This window comes from Notolepis coatsorum, assembly GCF_963971535.1.
Source record: "Notolepis coatsorum genome assembly, chromosome: 1".
Taxonomy (NCBI): domain Eukaryota; kingdom Metazoa; phylum Chordata; class Actinopteri; order Aulopiformes; family Paralepididae; genus Notolepis; species Notolepis coatsorum.
In genome coordinates, this window is record NC_140165.1 from 167,851,982 (window position 1) to 167,874,303 (window position 22,322).

Consider the following 22,322-nt stretch of genomic DNA (forward strand, 5'->3'; position numbering starts at 1 on the left):
ATACTGCGTTTGGAAAAAACAGTATTTTTTTAATTCTTTTTATTTATTCATTTATGCATGCGAATGCCTTCCTATTGGAGCACAGCGCTGCTGTTAGTGGTGACGTTTCGCTAGTTTACCTGAAGCAACCTTCTGGAATGAAGAACAACAAACTAGTCACGAGAGCTAGCGTAGCTCGTCCAACGAATGTTGGCATCAATGGCATACAGTACTGATAGGAGCTACTGTAGCACGTAACGTTAGTTATCACAACCATCGGCAATCGCAGTGAGGATCTTTATTGATTAACGTTAGCTAGCTAGCTTTAACTAGAATTATAGTTCGCTAGCTATATAAGCTAACGTTAGCCGAGTTTATTCTATGCAAAATAGGCTAGCTAGCTAACGTTAATCAATAAAGATCCTCACTGCGATTAGTTAGTTATCATAACCATCGGCAATCGCAGTGAGGATCTTTATTGATTAACGTTAGCTAGCTAGCACATTTTGCATAGAATAAACTCTGCTAACGTTAGCTTATATAGCTAGCGAACTATAATTCTAGTTAAAGCTAGCTACAGACGCAGCGCTCAAAAATCAAACCAATTCTGCTGCTTGTCTGCTGCTTGTTGCTGCTTGTGTGCCACTTAAGTCTACTCAGGTGTTAATTTTCCGGGGGTGTTGGCTGGGGGAACAAAGGGAGGGTAGTTAACTTAAGTGCTTCCCCAGGGAGGGGGTCGGGGGCTACTGCCCTCAGACCCCCAAAATAATTTTTATATGGGCAGTCTGACTTGGGGTACTGACCATATATTAGTGTTGCAATGCATGATAAGTAAACAGTGAAAAAAGCTAAGAAATCTGATGGGGCTGGGACATTTGGGACGAATAAAAATTTAAGATGAAAATCTGCCCAGCCTGTGGGAGGAAGTGGAGGTGTGAAATCTGGCCCGGTCAAGAACAATAGAGGAGTGGTAGAGAGTGGTAGAGAGGCATGAGAGGTTTGAGTTTTGAGTGCTGTATCTGTAGCTAATGTTAATCAATAAAGATCCTCACTGCGATTGCCGATGGTTGTGATAACTAACGTTACATATGGGCGGTCAGGTGGCGTAGCGGAGATTGTGCTCGTCACCAATGCAAGAGGCTGCAGTCTCGACTCCCGGAGAGTCAGCATTGCCTTGGCTCGGGCTGATCGCTATACTAACTCGTTTGGCTGAGTTAGGGGGAGGGGAGCCGTGGGTGGGTCCTGGGCGTTTTGGACAGCGACCCCTACAGTTCGGTCGGGGTGCCTGCTCAGCGAGGGTAGGATCTGGAGGGAGGTAGTGTGACCTTCCACACGTTACACTCTCCCAGTGAGAATCTGCGCGGCCAGGCTGGCTGCCGGCTGGCTGCACATGCGTCGGAGGAAAGCATGTGACAGTCTCCGGCCTCTCGGACCAACAGTAGGGGAAAGTGCGCAACAACCAGGAAGGGGGTTGGGAATTGGCATAACGACTAACAGTGGGATGGGAGAAAAATCAGAAAAAGAAGGATAATAAAAATAATTAAAAAAAACTAACGTTACATGCTACAGTAGCTCCTATCAGTAGGGGAGAGTGGGGTAAGTAGTGCCAAGGGGCAAGTAGTGCCACCCCTGTTATCTAGAAAACCACAGAAGAAGTTGGTCATGTGACAACATATTTTTGAAGAGGCATCCATTTCACTCAACCTGCAAAGAAGGGATACACCTGGCTTGAGAGGTAAGCACATTTAAGTTCAAAAAACATTTTGTTGCCCTCCAAAGTAAAATTGGTATGATCAAGGTTTTTTGATTGCTGTGTTTGAACAATTATAGACAACTTTGAAAACAGTTCACACATGTTTTAGTGCTTTAGTAAGCTAGCTACACCATGAGTCTATACAGTTAGTATGATGCTAGCTCAAAACAGCTGGGGGATACATTTGTTTAAAAATGGTAGGCTTGGGGTGATTTGTGCCAAGTGCCAGTGGCACAACTTACCCCAACTTATAATTTTTATTATTTTTTATCCACTTTTTCTCCCATTTTTCTATATTTTCTCCCATCCCAATTTCGTATCATCCAATTCAACCCTCCCCTGTCACGGACGCTGTTTCTTGCCTCCCACAAGCCGGCTGCAATGTGGACTAAGTCATACATAGCACAAGTCCCCTCCGGTACTTGAGGTAACAGCAGTCGCATCTTTTCACCTGCGCAGCTCGATCTCTCAGTGGCGAGGAGTAACGCGTGGGAGGCTCACGCTGCCCCCGACACTTCCTGATTCTACTGCGCAGGCGCACCAACCGACCTGTAGGAGTCGCTGTCCACAACGCCCGATCCCCACCCATCAGTTTCCCACCCCCTAATACGGCCAATGTGTATTAGTATGAACGACCAGCTAAACTGAAAGCAAATGTGGAGCGCTGGGCTCGAACTGACGAGCCCAGCGTCTCCAGCATTTCGTGGCGAGCGCCTTGCCCACTACGCCACGTAGCCGCCCCCAACTTATAATTATTAACTATATATTACTTTATTGTATTTTATTGTTATTGTATTCTTACATTTGATCACTAAAACTATGTGATATTTTAGACCAAAATCCACCTTGCCACGTAGATACAAACGGAAGACAGGGTTTCAACTCCTCTTGAGAAGTTGGAAAGAGCAGGGAACGAGGTCCAACCTGACTATACGTCAGGTTGGAAAGGAGATGAAGATCTGCAGGATGACCATAAAAAGATATATGGATAAGAAGAAAGTAGGAGATGTAACGAAGCCAGGCTATGAAAGAACAGCAGTCGGCAATCAAGTCTTCAATGAGAACATGGAGAGAGAGCTAGCTGACCATATTAAGATACTAGCAGCAATGTTTCATGGCATAGGTGTCATGAAATGCCGTGAACTGGCTTTTGAGTTTGCACAAAGAAATGACATTGACATGCCTGCCAGCTGGACCAGAGACGAAAAAGCAGGTTAGATCAAGTATAGGCTATTGCTATTGGATAGCTTCTTGAATGTAAACTGCAATGTGCTGATCAACTTTTAACCTTTTCTAGGACCTGATTGGTTCAATGGCTTTAAAGCACGCTACCATTTGGCATGCCGTGTTCCTGAAGCAACATCTCTTGGTAGAGCTACTGCCTTTAATAAGCACAACGTGGGGGAGTTCTCTCTCTCTCTCTCTCTATCTCTCTCTCTCTCTCTCTCTCTCTCTCTCTCACACACACCCTGACTAGGTAGCCTGGGAAGGAGAGAGGGCACATCATCTCTAGAGGGTCTTCTGTCCTGACCAGAATTTACATTTACACACACACACACACAACCACATCCAAGTATGTTAAAACAGCTTTAAACTTATCTGATCATCAGCACTACCTTTTATCTCATTTCAGGTACAGCTTCCCTCCACACATGATTTACAACATGGATGAAACTGGTGTTACGACAGTGCAGACACCCAAGCAGATTGTCACAGAGAAAGGGAAGAAACAAGTGGTATTAAAGGAGCTCCCGTCTTATACGGAGCTACTGAGCAATTTGATCCCGTAGATGGACTTGGCTGACGCGCCGTTCTAAATGTCTGATCTGATACCAAACAGTCCTTGTCCCAATGATACAATGCAGACAGCTTTACTTGGAAAATTATATTTATTTGTGTTATGGTTTGTAACCGACCCCAATCGCACAACACAAGACAGGTATGAGCGTAAGCCAAAACAGGGCATTTATTTATTACATAACAAAAAGCGGCACAGTCCCTTTAAGGGAGAACACAAAAACACTAGAGTCAAAGAAATCTGGAAAATGCGGCACTGTGCCTTTAAGAGGCGAACAGGCTAAGGGACTAAGGCTAAGGGACAGGGCCAGGGCTAAATGTCAAGGACCAGGACATGGGGCACTGGAGAGGGGGACAGGGACAGAGGCCCGGAGAGGCGGGCTGGAGACAGGGACAGAGAACAGGGTTAAGGCCTTGGACAGGGCGAGGGCCAGAGCTGCTTACAGGGATGAGGACAGGGTTCCGACGGCGGAGGCCTGGCACGGGGACAGGGGCCCGACGGCGGAGGCCTGGCACGGGGCCAGGGGCCCGACGGCGGAGGCCTGGCACGGGGACAGAGGCCCGACAGCGGGGGCCGGGCACGGAGACAGGGGCCCGACGGCGGAGGCCTGTCACGGGGACAGGGGCCCGACGGCGGAGGCCTGGTACGGAGACAGGGGCCCGACAGCGGAGGCCGGGGGGAAGAGGCGCCATCCTCCCGTGGAAATAGGGAGCGATGACGCACCGGCTTGACGTCTGGAGTGGGAACACTGGAAAACCTCCCGTAGAGAATTAGAGAGCGAAGACGGTGTCCCACTCCAGGCACGGAGATCCTCCTCCTCGGGTGCTGCAGACGGGCAGCGCAGAACAAAGGGGTCCCAGGGGACCGGGGCGAAGAGACGCATCCTCCCGTGGAAATAGGGAGCGATGCGCGCCGGCTTGACGTCTGGAGTGGGAACACCACTCCAGGCCTGGCACGGAGATCCTCCTCGGATGCTGCAGACGGGCAGCGCAGAACACAGGGGTCCCAGGGGACCGGGGCGAAGAGACGCCATCCTCCTGTGAAAAATAGGGAGCGATGACGCGCCGGCTTGACGTCTGGAGTGGGAACACTGGAAAACCTCCCGTAGAGAATTAGAGAGCGAAGACGGTGTCCCACTCCAGGCAAACGGCGACAGGTTGTGATGGCTGGCACGTCGTCTCACGCCGGAGACACGGCAGGTGATGGTAACGTACAGGATGGTAACGTACAGAACTCCATGAACACAGAGTGAACACGGATACAGAACGACCCGACCAGGACTGGAAGGGAGGTCCAGGTATATAAAGCCCTCAGGGGCGCTAATCACAAACTATGACAGCTGCGTGATGGTAATTGAACAAGAAAGTCCAAGGGTGGGGGCTGGTGAAGAGTAGAGGAGAGTAAATCATCGCAAGGGTGGGGGCTGGTGAAGGAGAGTAGAAGGCAGGGAAAAGTTCTCACAAGGGTGGGGGCTGGTGAAGAGTAGGAGGCAGGGAAAAGTTCTCACAAGGGTGGGGGCTGGTGAGGTGAGGAGACAGGGAAAAAAGGTCCAGGGAACAGGCGAATCCTCACAGTACCTCCCCCTCCACGGGAGCCACCGGGCGACCGAAAAAACTACCACGACGGGGCAGAACACCAACATGACGGGGCAGAACACTACGGAATCAGACAGCGGGGCAGGGGACAAGACAAGGCAACAAACAAAAAAAACTGGGCCATGCTAGCAGGGGAAGCTACACCTAAAGTGGGGCTAGCAGAGGGACTGGGTAGCTGCCAGAGCATTGCTAGCTACAGGGCCTATGCTAGCTGTACTGCTACATTAGCCTAGAGGCTGCGCTAGCTGCCGGAGCTAGGCTAGCAGACAGGGCTGGACTAGCAAAGGAGAACAAGCTAGCTGGAAGGACAGTCCTAGCTGTGGGGAACCAGGGTAGCTAACAGGGGAGCTAACGAGGCTAACAGGGGAGCTAACAGGGGAGTCAACAGGGGAACTAACAGGGGAACTAACAGGGGAACTAGAGGGAGCTAGAGGGAGTTAGAGGGAACTAGAGGGAACTAACAGGGGCTAACTCGCATACACTGTCTGTGCTGGCTGGGGTCGTCGACGGGTCGGGTCGTACTGTTATGGTTTGTAACCGACCCCAATCGCACAACACAAGACAGGTATGAGCGTAAGCCAAAACAGGGCATTTATTTATTACATAACAAAAAGCGGCACAGTCCCTTTAAGGGAGAACACAAAAACACTAGAGTCAAAGAAATCTGGAAAATGCGGCACTGTGCCTTTAAGAGGCGAACAGGCTAAGGGACTAAGGCTAAGGGACAGGGCCAGGGCTAAATGTCAAGGACCAGGACCAGGGGCACTGGAGAGGGGGACAGGGACAGAGGCTCGGAGAGGCGGGCTGGAGACAGGGACAGAGAACAGGGTTAAGGCCTTGGACAGGGCGAGGGCCAGAGCTGCTTACAGGGATGAGGACAGGGTTCCGACGGCAGAGGCCTGGTACGGGGACAGGGGCCCGACGGCGGAGGCCTGGCACGGGGCCAGGGGCCCGACGGCGGAGGCCTGGCACGGGGACAGAGGCCCGACAGCGGGGGCCGGGCACGGAGACAGGGGCCCGACGGCGGAGGCCTGTCACAGGAACAGGGGCCCGACGGCGGAGGCCTGGTACAGAGACAGGGGCCCGACAGCGTGGAAATAGGGAGCGATGACGCGCCGGCTTGATGTCTGGAGTGGGAACACTGGAAAACCTCCCGTAGAGAATTAGAGAGCGAAGACGGTGTCCCACTCCACACAGTCAGCTCAAAACGGCTCGAGATCTTGAGGTAGAAAAATGCTGTTTTTGAGGACTTGATTAGAAATACAAAACAATGAATAAAAAAAAATATATATATTACAGAGGTGTTCCATAGACTCACAGGAATTGTGTAAAAGTGCCCAAATAGTGAAAGAAATAGTAAAATAGTTCCCCTTTAAAATGATCAATGGCACAATTTACCCCAGTGTATTCTCTCTAATGTCACAACTTACCCCGCACCGGGGGAAAGTTGTGCCACAAAACCACTTTTCTTTCTAAAGCTATATTTCTGAAACAGTTTATTTAAGATCCAAAGTGATTGTCCCCAGGGATGCACAACATCCTAAACTATATGTACATATTTTAGTTGGGGGCATTACTGTAATCCCCTTGCTTTAAAGGCACTTTAAGTAAAAATTGGCACTACTCACCCCACTCTCCCCTACTGTAGTCATGCCATTGATGCCAACATTCGTTGGATGAGCTATGCTAGCTCTCGTGACTAAAGTTCCTTATACAAGCATTAGAAAATGTCCACAATGCTATTCGCAAGAATAGAAAATAAATTGAAAAGCCTAATAATAAGCTGTACATAGCCTAAACTGCCGTGCTGAAAGCTAGTAAACACAGCAGCCCCTGTTGCCTACCCACAACAGAAATTAATTGATGCACACGTGCATCTCATTTCTATGGCTTAGTCACAAATGTGATTTATACAGAGACATTTGACAATTGCCCATTAATGGTTCATACATACTGTATAAAGACAACAGAAATCAATTTTATTTTTGTTAAACAGCCTACAATATGACATAACCTAGTTCTAGATTATGATAGGCTATAATCAGTCTCACTCATCAAAATGTTTTCTAGGTTATGGTATCTCAAACTAATTAGGCCCTCTGCTATGACAAATGTATAATAATACAACCATACCTTTTCTACCCCTTGAATTTGTTTAACTACAGAAGTCTGCTGCATTTGGCTCACAGAGTGACTCCCCCCACTCAGAAGCAACCTAACCTCCGCTTTTTTTTAGCAGCATATTAAGTACACAAATTAGTCCAAAGATGATAAAAGGATCAACAGGGCAGTCGCAGAGTTCATCTGTATGGACCAAGTTCCAATATATATATACAGTTGAGAAAGCTGGGTTCAGAAACCTTGTACAGCAACTGTTTTTAATGCAAAAAAAGTTCTCCAGCTTTTTGAATGCCATTGTTTTAATTTAATTAATTTATTCTTGTCATTGTTCATTGTTGTGTTTTAAAATAAAGAACAATAATGACATCTAAGAGTGTTTCCCTGATTTTGAGGAAAAGTATCGAAAAGTATTGAAATTCATATTGGTATAGTATTGAAACAAAAAATGTGGTATCGTGACAACCCTAGTGTGTGTGTGTGTGTGTGTGTGTGTGTGTGTGTGTGTGTGTGTGTGTGTGTGTGTGTGTGTGTGTGTGTGTGTGTGTGTGTGTGTGTGTGTGTGTGTGTGTGTGTGTGTGTGTGTGTGTGTGTGTGTGTGTGTGTGTGTGTGTGTGTCAGTGGCGGCTGGTCCATAGAGGTGGAAAGTGGTTTTGGATTTTTCTATAATAGTAGATTTCGATTGCTAAAAATATAATTTTAAGTATGTTTGTGTTTAAAATGCACAATAACGTGTAATATATCGTATAAATAATTTTTTTGTGCGTCCTGTTCATCCCCTCTATCTTCTGGGGCGCTAGAAATATCGCCCGACTGACTGGGCGTCAGTGCGCAACGCAGCCAATGGACCTGTCTCAAACCCTGCCCTCTTTTCTTGATCCTCCAATCACAACTGTCGCTTACCTCGGACAAACCAAGTTTGTCCGAGGTAAGCGACAGTTGTGATTGGAGGATCAAGAAAAGAGGGCAGGCTTTGAGACAGGTCCATTGAAAAATGCACAGGGCAACATAAATGCACCTAGCAACTAAATTTAGCCAATCAGCATCATCAAATATGATGCCTGAAGGTCGCTTTTTCTAGCGCCCCCAGCAGAGTCATTGGTGTGTCAGGGGGTGTGCAGAGTCATTGGTGTGTCAGGGGGTGTGCAGAGTCATTGGTGTGTCAGGGGGTGTGCAGAGTCATTGGTGTGTCAGGGGGTGTGCAGAGTCATTGGTGTGTCAGGGGGTGTGCAGAGTCATTGGTGTGTCAGGGGGTGTGCAGAGTCATTGGTGTGTCAGGGGGTGTGCAGAGTCATTGGTGTGTCAGGGGGTGTGCAGACTGATGACGCCCCCAGCAGAGTCATTGGTGTGTCAGGGGGTGTGCAGACTGATGACGCCCCCAGCAGAGTCATTGGTGTGTCAGGGGGTGTGCAGACTGATGACGCCCCCAGCAGAGTCATTGGTGTGTCAGGGGGTGTGCAGACTGATGACGCCCCCAGCAGAGTCATTGGTGTGTCAGGGGGTGTGCAGACTGATGACGCCCCCAGCAGAGTCATTGGTGTGTTAGGGGGTGTGCAGACTGATGACGCCCCCAGCAGAGTCATTGGTGTGTTAGGGGGTGTGCAGACTGATGACGCCCCCAGCAGAGTCATTGGTGTGTCAGGGGGTGTGCAGAGTCATTGGTGTGTCAGGGGGTGTGCAGAGTCATTGGTGTGTCAGGGGGTGTGCAGACTGATGACGCCCCCAGCAGAGTCATTGGTGTGTTAGGGGGGGTGCAGACTGATGACGCCCCCAGCAGAGTCATTGGTGTGTCAGGGGGTGTGCAGACTGATGACAACAACAATGATTGTCGCATGGACTCAAGACGAGACAGGATTACAGTTGTTGTCGTCATTGTCGGAAATTGATAATAATCACAAGATACATTCAGACAGGGCGCCAGGGTGGCGCACCACGTACAGCACTGCGGTGCCACACGGCCGTCCAGGGTTCGACTTCCAGACCCGGCGACCTTTGCCGAATGTCTTCCCCCTCTATCTCCCATACTTCCTCTCTCGAAGTAAACATAATAAAAAAAGAAAAAAAGATACATTCAGTGTTGGATCTAACAAAATGGATTTATATGGACACATTTATGGAAAGTTCAAGCCTGGACCACAAAGCTTCTCAAAGGGTTAGCGCAACATCCAACGGCTCTTCCAATTCGTACATGATGTCCTACCGGCAGCAAAAAAAGTGAGTCTCAGCCTCAATATATATTATATATATAATATATATTGTTCTGTAGTTACTGAAACCAGCGTTGGTAATTTCATACCTGGTTGCACTGTGTTTTAATGACGTCACGGGCATGCACGCTCCCGCGCATGCGCATAAATGTTCCCTCGCGTGCGCACAGAATACAGACAATGCCTATTGCCTCTAGGAATGGAATGTAACACATTTCATGCACAAGTTTTGTGTGAATGTATCTGAGGACGTATTTGAACACACCTGACGACCTGAGCTATTGTTACTAGGGATGGGTACCGAATTCTGTACTTTTGAGGTACCGAACCGAAACACGTCGGTACTACAGAGTATCGAATCAAGTGAGATACAAAAAAAAATATATATATATATATATATATATATATATATATATATATATATTTTTTTTTCTTTTTTTTTTTTGCATGTCAACGTTCACACGCACAATATATGCTTACCTAGGATTTGACTTGATTCAACAACAAAGCAGTCGGAGCAATGGCAAGCCGAAAACTGTCAAAATTGTAGTTATTTGAAGTTTGGATTTTTTTTTCACGACTGAGGTAGGTAAATTAAATTTCTTGAGACTAAAGTACAGAAAAAAGGTACCGTTGGGTACCGGTATCGATTCACAGGTACCGGTATCGGTTCAAATGTGAAAGGTACCCATCCCTAATTGTTACGCAAAGTAGCCAGGTGGGTACTTGGCGAGTTGGCGCATGAGTCGAGTGCAGCGCATTCTTGTGTGCACGCACGTGCACATCCGTGCATGTGCGTGCTCATGCATGCTCATGCTCACAGACCTGGTGGAACGGCGTGCAACCCCGTCCCAACGCACCACTGATTGAAACTGATTGAATATGGCACCGCCCCACTTAGAATCATTTTCACCAGCCACCACTGGTGTGTGTGTGTGTAAAACAATTGCTTTGATTTAAAGGTGCTATAGAATAGATAACATTCAGCCACTAGATGTCGGACTAGAGCACCAGCATGTCATTTATCCAATCTGGTGCATTCCACGTGGGGAAATGGGCTGTAGGGAGGGGATACATGCACGCAACATGTAAACAACAACATACATTTTGGACCCCAAAGTATTATTACAATTTAATATCTATTTTTTTTTATCCACTTTTTTCTCCTTATTTTCTATTTTTCTCCCATCCCAATATTCGTGTATCCAATTCTCCCCTCCCCTGTCTTGAATGTTGCTAGACTATGGTTGGTTGTAGAGAGGATAGAAGCCTTGCATCACGTGTTCCCTCCGGCACACGAGGAGGCAGCCTGTCACATCTTTTCGCCTGCCAGCGCGGACTCTCATTGGCGAGGTGTAACGCGTGGGAGGCTCACACTACCCTCGCCACTTCCTGTCTCTGCTGTGCAAGCGCCTCCCAAACGACCTGTAGGGGTCGCTGTTCACAACGTCCAATCCCCACCCATCGACTTCCACCCGCTGACTCTGCCAAATGAGCCAGTACGACGGCCGGCCCAAGCCGAAGGCAATGCTGAGACTGGGATTCGATACCGGAGTCTCTTGCATTGGTGACGAGCGCAATCTCCGCTACGCCACCCAGCCGCCAACATTTTATTTCTTTTCAATATTTTTTTTAATCATATTTTTTAAAAGCAATATTTTTATTCTGCACCTTTTATTCTGTGGATGTATTATTAAAAAAAGAAAAAATATTACTCTACATAAACATTTTATCTTTAGCACCTTTAAATATTTGTTTATTATAATCATATTAACAATAAGCTACATACTGTAGCAGATTATTTCACATTAACATAGAATAGCTTTAAATTGGGATCTGCTCATTAATTTAGTGTGACCCAGTCAGACCTCCAGTGCTCTGGCTCTCTGTGTGCTGTGTTCCTGTGTGACCAGTGGACTGTGACCTTGGCTCCCAGCCTGCCTCAGCCTGCCTCCGCATCCCAGGGCAGCTGTGGCTGCAGGCCAGCAGTCTTGACAGCGAGAGCCATGCCCGCCGTGCCCACCGGACTGCCCCCCCGCATCCCCGGTGCCCTGCCCCGACTCCACACTCGCCAGCGTGCACATCCATCATGGCCATATCATCACACCCCGAGCTGCCAGCCGCACAGCCGCGCGTTCACCTGGGACGCCACGCAGAGTGACTCTTTAAACACTGTGGCGTCTGGCGACTGATAGGAGGCGAGCCGTGCGCCGAGGCCCGCGCGCCGGAGCGGTGATCTGACAGTTATTTAGCTGCCGGCGGTAACTGGGCCCTGGGGCAGCGGTGACAGCATGTGTTAGTGTCTGGGTTGGACGCAGGCCACCGGTGTTTGGAAAGGATGAGGGATCTGTGATTGATTATCCGGCAGTTCCAGGGGAGCGAACTGTGCGCCCGCCTTGACCGTTATCTCCCTGATTGCAATGTTTTCCTTCCCGAACTTAACCCATGCCTACGTTGTTCACCTTTTACTTGCTTCACAGCTGCTGTTATTATCAGCAAGCAAAGAAAAAAGCAGAGAGAATGGAACTTGTGATATAGCTCGGGCGAATGACTAAATATATAATTACCAGCTGTTATGTTTGATTGTTGGTTGAAACACACACACTTGGTTGATTTGTAGTTGGAGAGATTTGTAATGCTTGTTCTTTTACCTATGTAGCTGTGTGTGGTGTTGTGTCCATGCCTATTAAAGGAACACGCCAACTTTTGGAGAAATTAGCTTATTTGCCATCTACCCTGGAGTTAGACAAGAAGATACATACCATTTTCTTCTCTGTACATGCATTAGGCTTAGGGAACAGCCACACCGTTAGCCTAGCTTAGCGTAATTTACTGTAAGTAGGTGTGCCAGTGTAGCCTAGTTCCCAACAGTCACGAAATACACTCCAAATACAACTCCAAAACGTTCCTGTAAACATGTTGTGACTTTTGAGATTTTTTTCTTTTTTTTTGATTTTTTTTTCTAAGCAGATATATAGCATACTCAGATTTTTTTTGCCAAACCACTACTGCCTGGGCGCAGTGATTTCATCACCTCAAAAGCCCAGTTTAAAAAAAAAAATTGAGGTGATGAAATCAATGCGTGACTGTTGGGAACTAGGCTACACTGGCACACCTACTTCCAGTGAATGATGGTAAGCTAGGCTAACTTAGGCTGTTCCCTAAGCCTAATGCATGCACAGAGAAGAAAAGGGTATGTATCTGCTTGTCTAACTCCAGGGTAGATGGCAAATAAGCTAATTTCCCAAAAAGTTGGCGTGTTCCTTTAAGTCTGTGTTTGTGTCTGCGAGAGCCTCTCACAGGGTGGTTGTTACCTTCACCAAGCAGACCGTCAACCTTGTTTGTTTGTTTGTTTGTTTGTTTGTGAATCTTGATTGCCACAAAATTAGCTGTGGACATTTATGGCCTCTATTTTGGTGACCCCATGACCTTTCCTCTCAGGCCACCATCAGGCCAAACTTTCACTTTTCAAAGCGTATCTCCTGACCTGTTGGTCGTACTGTCACAGAAATTACACCCGGAGATGCAGCTCCTTATGGACAACAAATTCACCATACGGACCTATGAAACCTGTCATACTGAAATCTTTATTTTTATTTTCAAATAACCTTCCTACTGTTCACCTGATTCTCACTGAACCTGCTCTATGGCTTCTTCTAACGACCAACATATTTATATCTATATGTCTATTACCGTATTGGCCTAAATGTAATACAGTATTTCCAGCCCCCCCCAAAATTACAAACATTAGTTGATAGGCCAATGCAGTATTTAGACATTTGATAGGTCAATGCAATATTTAGATATTTGATAGGTCAATGCAGTATTTAGATATTTGATAGGTCAATGCAGTATTTAGATATTTGATAGGTCAATGCAGTATTTAGATATTTGATAGGTCAATGCAGTATTTAGATATTTGATAGGTCAATGCAGTATTTAGATATTTGATAGGTCAATGCAGTATTTAGCTATGTGATAGGTCAATGCAGTATTTAGATATTTGATAGGTCAATGCAGTATTTAGGATAAACACATGGTGAGCAGGAAGTGATATATATATTCATATATATTATATTATTATATATATATATATTTATATATATTTAGTCCACTATAGAGAGGAGCCTCATGGTGGCACTATTCTCACAAAATGAATAATATGAACTCAACAGCTTGTCATGATGACATTTGAAATGTGTTGTCCATTTGTCCATTGTCCAGCATACTTATGGTATCAATATATATTATATTAGATAGGTGATAAGCCTGTATGAACTGTATGACCCCCAGCTCCAATATGCATGATAAACAGGAAGTGATTGTGAACGCTTTGTCCGATTTGCACCAGATTTGACAAATATGTTTGTCGTACAAGGTAGTATCACCATTGACGATACATAAAACGTGGATTTACCTGTGTGGGTCTGTTCAATTTAGGCAACTCTTGTTTCTGTCATCTACCCAATAAAATGTTGAGTGTGAGTGTAAAGCGAGGAGATTGTTATGCCTTGGCGGAGGTCTGCAACTCTACTGAGTGCATTCTTCTAAGTATTATTGAGTTCGCTCACAAAAAGAGATGGATAATAAGATTTTCTTGAATTTCTTTGACAGTATGTTGAATGCAGAGGATATGAGTTGGTGAAAATAGCTCTATAGAAAATCAAGCCCTCGGCTGCTCGGTCCCTCTGCTGGGAGTTAGTGTAGTTTGGGGTGGGGGGTGGGAGCATTTGATTGGAGCATGGGAGGATTTGATTTGATTTTTATTTGTCTCGAACATAGAAACATAAAACAAGTTTAAAAAACAAAAAGGTAAATAGTCAAAGACTATTTCCATACAATAAGTGTTCGAGAAGGAACAGGGGGAAGTAAAAAACGTATCAAGCCCTGCCCCTTCGTTACAATATTTTACATTATAATTTAATAAAAAATAATAATAATATAACAAATAATGAAAAATAAAATAAAAGTACAGTTTTTTATGTATCTAAATATCCAAATGAGAAAAAATATGTATTAGGCAGTCACATTACTGCTCAAGCTCCTCTCTCTTATATGTGTCCATAAGTGCTTGTTTATAGCTACCTTTAAATTGATAGATTTTTGCTTAATTTTATACTCACATCCAGACCATTCCAGAGTGATACCCCACAAACTGCAATGCACATACTTTTAACACGTTCAGTGCCATTTGCCCGAATTCTCATTTCTGGGCCCCAACCGCTCAGTGGTGCCAAAAAACGAGAATTCTCGTTTCTGCGTCGTTTTTCCTTCTTTTCGATTTTAATACCCCCTATTCAATGTCAGGGAGCTGTATTTTGCATGGAAAAGGCATAATGGGACTCCGAAGGTGCAGTACCGGCCGCATCCTACCAGACGGCGGTATCGAGCACCATTTGAAACGCTGTGTCTTGGGCTGTGCGTCGATTATATAGGGCCGGGCGGACTTTTCTTTGTCAGACAAGTGTAGCGGTTCTAATGCTCGGATTGAGAAGAAACAATTACTCCCGATCCGTGTTCTGTGGTGGATTATGTTGGCGAAATGATGGACATCATTACTTGGAATGGCGATCAGATAATTGGAATATTCTTTTCGGGGTACATCCTAGGCTATATGGTATCAATCTTGCGTTTATCCAAGAATGTTTTCATTGCGATCCGAGCGTATGTGTGTAACACTAGTCCATAACGTATTCCGTTGGTGACGATCAAAGCAAAACGCCAATGCATTTAGTATAATACACGTTGCGGCTTATAACCAGCCTCTCAGGAATTGGCCCGGATCATTCCGAAATAACACTCATATTCACCACGGTATAAAACGGGAACGTATGGATGGATTTTTTTTTTCTTTTTTGCATCTTGACGGGAAGAAGCTCATTGTCAAATGACTATAGTATTGTATCCATAGCTATAATATAGAATATAGTTATAGCTCTACAAACAAGGTTACAGACTCCATTAGTTTAGCACTTTGGCTGCCTAAGGTTAAATTCATGATATACCATAGATTGCCAGCGCTATTTGTCTATGGAGAAAGTCCCCTTCTTTGCAGGACTATAACTTTTTAAATTCTATTGCTACATTGCCATTATTAGGGCCCATTCAAAGTCCTATATGTATTGTTCATTGTGTAGCAACGTTAAACTTTTTCATTCACATATTCATAGTAAAGTATGGTCTAATGTATAAGTATGTTTTCATCTCTTTCTGCAGCTTTCTCCAGAACATGATATATAGCCCCAAATGCATTATATTGATGATGAAATACAGTTTGATGGCAATCAGCGCGATATAAAAAATTCCAACTAGACGTACTTCTAGAAGTTACTACACGTCATCTGATGTTGACCGGATGGGCTAGGGGGCGTTTATAATTCCGTGGGCAGCGTTATACCAATCATCTAATGTGGGTCAAATGTTGATAATAGCAGTTAGTATCGAAGACGGTAACGTTACACGCTGAAACTCACCCCAGTCTCCGCGCGCCGTTGGGCGATCATCGTAGAGTAGAAATCTTATCATTATGGGATATATTTTTACCCGGTCCATCTCCAGCTTGTATAATGGTATATACGTCCAAATCATGTTGTTTATCGAGTTATTGCCAATCGATCACTGTGTAGCGTGACAAGCCAGAGTCCCATGACCTATAGCGAGCGCCCGGAAGTACTACGGACGTCTAGCACAACCTCTATGGCACATCCTGTTTGGCGATTGCGCCGATCGGCCACCAGATGGCGCTCCTGAACCGCCAGAGAGCTCAGTGGGTCCTGCTGGTGGATCTCAGGCCAGCGGAGGGGACATATGAATCCGATCGCAGATTTTTGAAATATTGATATAAGGACGACGTAACGCGTCCTCCGGCAACTTTAGCATGGCCAGCAAAGACGTCTAAAGACGGTTCCCGGCACCCAAAGTGTTAATGGGTGGCATCGCATAGCCTTCGCCCGGAAGAGGCGTGGCACAGAATGTGTTAAGAGTTGTATGTACTGTAGGTTGTTTTAAAGCTAATGTCTCTCTAGCCATGAATTTTTTTTTAATGTTGCTTGGTAATTTGTTTTTTTATTGCCAGAAACATAATTTGTGCAGATTTGAATTTGATTCCATGAATTTTAATGTTTGACTCTTTACAAACAGACTATTTGTGTGATCTAAATATCTACCATGATGTACTATCTGTATGGCTCTTTTTGTGCATATCTTTTGTAAGTTGCTTTTATAAGTACTTCCACAAGTTTAAACACAATAATGATAGATATGGTACAATGAGTGTGAAATATAATGTATATAGAGTTTTCTGATTCAGGATATATCTAGTCTTGCCCAGTATACCAATACTTCTCGCTAACGTTGAACACAAATATTTTATATGGAGTTTCCAGTAGAGTTTGTGGTCTATTAAAACCCATAGAAACTTGTTTGTATATACTCTCTCAATTTTCACATTATCAATTTTCAGTTGAGGATCAGTGTTTATTTTACAATTTCCAAATATCATGAAGTTGGTTTTTTCAAATTGAGTGATAACTTATTTGTGTCGAACCAACCTTTTAATTTGTCCATTTCTTTGTTTGCCACTTCTAAAAGCTGCTGAAGGTCATCCCCCGAACATAACATTTTTGTGTCATCCGCAAAGACAATAAGTTTCAGTATGTCAGATACTTTACATATATCATTTATGTATAAAATTAACAATTTGGGTCCCAATACTGACCCCTGTGGAACACCACAGGTAATGTTTAAGCATTGTGACTTATGCTGACCCATCAGAACAAATTGCTGCCTGTTACTAATATAGCTTTTCAGCCACTCTAGAGCAACCCCTCTGACACCAAACCTGTCCATCCTTTTCAGTAAAATATCATGATCTATTGCAGGGATCGGCAATAGGCGGCCCGCGGGCCGACATTGGCCCGCCAGCAATAATTTCTGGCCCGTCAGATTATTTTGAGAATATGATATTTATGTGACGCGCGGGAAATATTCACTCGGGACGCCAGGGTGTCTTTTATTGTGAAGCTGTATCTATCTACCGGTAGTCATCATGTCTGTCACTATAGCCAATTGAAATGCTAGAAATGGTCATGTGGACTGGGAGAACCAATGGAATAGTCCCACCGGGCCTGTGTATATTTCCCGAACGCACGTTCACTTCCGCGTTCGAGATGCGAGCGAGTTAAAAAGAAAACGGGGAAATATAACGCTTCTTTTAATAAACAGGAGCAATACTTAAAATACGGGTTTATCGCAACAGGTCGGTGATTCTTGCGTGCCGAGCCGACGTCCTCTCTGCATAATATGTGGCGACAACAACAACAACAACAACGAGGCAATGATGACAACTGTGTTCAAGTTGGCAGATAAAGTTCAGATAAAGCATTCAACGCCAATCTGGAATTGGAGGGCGGCGAGTGGATATGACATGTTTCAAACATTAGCAGGGATTTTGGAGGACTTAACAACAAACAAGGTATGGTGAGTCGTGTTTTCATGCATTTTGATCTGTGTTCATCACACGCCGCTGTGATCTGCAACAGCTGATCTGCTGTTCATGATGAATGAATGAATGAATGAAAACTTTATTTAACAGATTGCAGAATGGGTTATGGGTACAATACAGTACGGCGCAATACACACAATTGTTAAGGGGATGCAGACCAGAGAAAAACGTTTGTCTTTTTTCAATATCAGTATATTAAATTAGCCATTGTTTTTGATCCTGGCCCGCCAAGCAACGGCTTGGGGAAAATCTGGCCCGCGGCGAAAACTAATTGGCGACCCCTGATCTATTGTATCAAAAGCTTTTTTTTTTAGGTCAATGAATATTCCTAATACATATTTTTTTCTCTCTATAGCATCCATTATTTCCTCTACAAGCTCCATTAATGCCATGGAGGTAGATCTAGCTGTTCTAAGACCATACTGGCTGTCCATTAGGAGATTGTTTTTCAATGAAAGTGTCCAATCTTGCAACATAGTTTTTCGAGTATCTTTGAGAACTGTGATAGCAGGGATACCGGTCTATAATTGGTAAACAAATGCTTTTCTTCAGCTTTAAATAATGGTATAACCTTTGCAATAATTCTTTTTTGAGGGAATGCTCCCATTTCGAATGACAAATTGAATATATGAGATAGTGGCTCCACAATTCCTTGAATAATAATTTTTACCAGAGACATATCAATGTCACCCCCATCTGTGGAGGTTTTATTGATGCATTTGTTTACCATCTCAATAATGTCCTCTTTTTCACAGGGGCTAGGATTATCATTATTTGCTATCGAGTATATTTTATTGCGAAGGTCCATGAGTAAAAAAAAAAAAAAAAAAAAAAAAACATACTGTGACCGATATTTAGACCCAAGCCTGTGAAGTGTCATGAAAAGGTCCCATTCAGCCGTTAAATATCACATTACCATTAGATGTTTATTAGATATTATATTTAGGCCGAGATATTTCTTCCCCTTCCTCTTTATTTCTTGATTTATTTAATTTTCCTGAAATATAACTGTACCATAGGAAAAAAAACTAAAAAGAAATGCGTTGAAAATGCATTGTCTCAACTTGCCTCACGCCGAACGGTTTATTTCAAACACGGAACATTGTGTCTTCAACAAGACCTGTAGGTTTGGAATGAACCTTTATTGTTTAGGTGGACCCAAACTAATGGTGCATGAGGCAAACATTCAAAACATTTGGTCAAAATCATTATCATTGTTTTGAGTGAGCCAGGAGACATTTGGCCGTTACACAGGCCAAGATACAAGGTTACAAAGGGTGCTCGATGCGGCCGGTATTACACTTTGGCGATCTCAGACTCATTCCCTATGGTAACACCAAGGTCCCTGGATGAATAATGAATAAAAATAGCGAATAAAGGAATAAACGACCAAAACCCGAGAAATCTCAGGTCTGGCGCCCAACCGCTGGCGAGTTAACCCGACTTATCTCGGGTTTGGCCTCCATTGAGTTAAAGGCCCCATGAAATAAAAATAGCTGTTTATGTATTTTTTTTAACACATAATGTGTTTTGTGATAATGTGAATTTGTGTCCAATGAAATGCTTTCTAGAATTGACAATTACAGTACATTGTAACTAAGCTAGCATTCAGCCTTGTTAACGTTACTAATGTGTAACATTGCTAATGTTAGCTTGCTAGCTAATGGCTCAACGGTAACATACCTTCAGTGATATTGGATACTGTAAACGCCAATCAATATCCGCAACAAGTCCATCCCTAGCTTCCAGGAAACGTGTGAATATGCTGAATCAAATTACATTAAGCTAGCCGTTTCATGGGGACTATAATTTTAATTATTTTTTCTTTCTTTCTTTCTTTCTTTCTTTCTTTCTTTCTTTCTTTCTTTCTTTCTTTCTTTCTTTCTTTCTTTCTTTCTTTCTTTCTTTCTTTCTTTCTTTCTTTCTTTCTTTCTTTCTTTCTTTCTTTCTTTCTTTCTTTTTGAGAAATCAAACAGTCTCATGGCCTAGCTGACCAAATCTCCTCCTCACTAATTAGAGGAGTGTCATAGCAGTCAATTAGCGAAGAGGCCTAATAATGTGCTTAATAATCTGATCTCTCCCCCTAGGGTTATGGTGATCACATGAGTGACAGTCCATTAGTGTCCCATGAAGGATTGTCCCCGACACCTCTCTTGAACTCCAGCGTAATGGGTAAGTAGGTGACTCTTGTCACCTCACCCCTGACATGCCCTTCGGTAGTAGAAACACACTTTGTTTAAAAAACAAATCCCATTAGCCTTGTGTGGACAAGGCATGCCGTGCATCTTGAGGTGGCAGTACTGTCAACTCTGTTAGGCTGTAGGTTTTATTTTCATCTCCCACTCTCTACCCCCATCTCTCTCTCTTCCTCTCTACTCTCTCAATCTTCGCCTCTCTACTCTTCCTGTGGTGGCTGTCTTTAGGAGTTGACCCTCCCCAAGGGTGGAAGTCAAGCCATCAGTACAGTTTTCCATCATGTCTTGTAGCCAGTGGCAGAGGGGGTGGTTGTAATAGGGGTGTTCTTAGGGGGGTGGGGGTTAAACAAGCAGATGTGCCAGGGAACATTATACAGATATTATAAGTCATGTGCCTGCTGACAATCTGTAAGTTGCTTTGGATAAAAGCGTCAGCCTAATGACTAATAAATGTAAATGTGCATTTGTTTCCGCTGTGAAGGTGCAGGCTTTGCAGTTAGGTGTTTTAAATCATGTGTATCCTCATTGTTGTTCCTTTGATTTAGTTTCACTCAATTCACCTATCTCAAACCCTGCTCTCTTTTTTTGATTGTCCAATCACAACTGTTGCTTGGAAGCAACCGTTGTGATTAGAGGATCAAGAAAATAGTGCATGGTTTGAGATAGGTCAATTTGTCTGACTGCTAGTCCTAATGACTATAATTAATATATTTTAATATAAAGCCAGCAGTAATTCCATTTGGATTGTGAAGCTTTTGAAGATTTAAAACCCTTTTTGCGCTTGTTTAACAATACTTCCTGAAGATTGAAGCTATTTGTTTTTGCATTTTCCATTCACTTACATGAAACAGTTAGCATTAGCTTTGTTATGATACACCTTTGAGCTACTTCAACTCCATGATTAAATGTCCTGTGTCTTATAAATGGCCTTTTCCAGTGTTTAGCATTGTTTTATAGCAATGGGGGTTTATATCAATGGGTCTGTGTCTCTAATTCTCATTTTGGCGGATTGCTCTAATTCAGTTGAGACAATCTCCTCCCCCAGTGAACTAAGCTATTCTGATTTGACTCGCTATCCTACGTAGCACTGACATGATCTGCAGTAACGCCCCCTCTATGGTTGTAGCGCAACCATTCGCTCAACAGCAGAGTGAGTGGAAATACTTACACTTCCTCAAGCTGGTGGGTGCCGACAGAGAGAGAGATAGAGAAGGAGAGAGAGAGAGAGAGATGGAGAGAGAGATATAGAGGGAGAGAGAGAGAGGGACAGGAGCTTCTCTCTCTCGGGGAAGCACACACGCATTTACACACAACCTTGACCGGCGCGCCGCAGGGATGGGGCTTCTCCACTCGCATATCACTGTCAAAATATCTTTGACTCCCATGCGCGCGCCCGTATTCCGATCCGTGCAATAATATTCACAGGGGTATATATTGTCATTTGAAACAAGTTACCAATGCATTGTCCCGTGGGCTTATGCCCCCCCGCGGTGAAATTAATTAGTATCCCCCTCCTCTATCTCTCTATCTCTCTCTGTCTGCCTGTCTGCCTCTGTCTTACTGTGGGTGACTGTCACTCAAATCGCTTATGGGCGGAGCCAAGCCCAAAACAGCTTGAAATCTTGAAATGGAAAAATGCTGCTTTAGAATACTTGATTAGAAATACAAAACAATGAATTTTTTGGAAAAAAACCTTACAGATGTGTTCCATAGACTCACAGGAATTGCGTAAAGTTGCCCAAATAGTGAAAGGAATAGCAAGACATGTCCCCTTTAACACTTTCAGAGCCCAAGCTTAATTCCTTTTTACCCCCTTGAATGCCCAGCACCACTTCAATGTTAACGTTAATATCGCCTAATCTATGTTTTAAATTATGTGTCTAATCTGCCCGTCGCTTATCAAAGACTCATTTTCCAGTCAACATTGTCGTAGCAGATTGTTTTTTTATCGGTTCATTTCCGTTTTCTAGCATTTTGAAAAGCACTAGTTTTCACGGAAAAAATAAGACATTCCATGATTAATCGCCCTTTACTGGAATATTCTAGAACGTTGTCATTTTTCAGCCTATTTATGAATCGTTTTCAAATAAACGCTAGATTATCGATAGTATATGTGTACGCATGCACGCTCGTGCCGCGAGCTGAAAATCGATTCTCCTAGTTCCTGACCGCAC

At 44.2% G+C, this 22,322-nt stretch overlaps 1 protein-coding gene across 1 annotated transcript in view; it reads left to right on the top strand.

Moving 5' to 3' along the window:
- tcf12 (transcription factor 12) overlaps positions 1-22,322 on the top strand; it is a gene marked incomplete at its 5' end in the record, with an annotated part of 523,457 nt that overhangs the window by 46,047 nt on the left and 455,088 nt on the right. Inside the window, 1 exon segment of the mRNA XM_084330674.1 lies at positions 20,041-20,125. Within this exon segment, the coding sequence (XP_084186800.1) occupies positions 20,041-20,125 (85 nt within the window).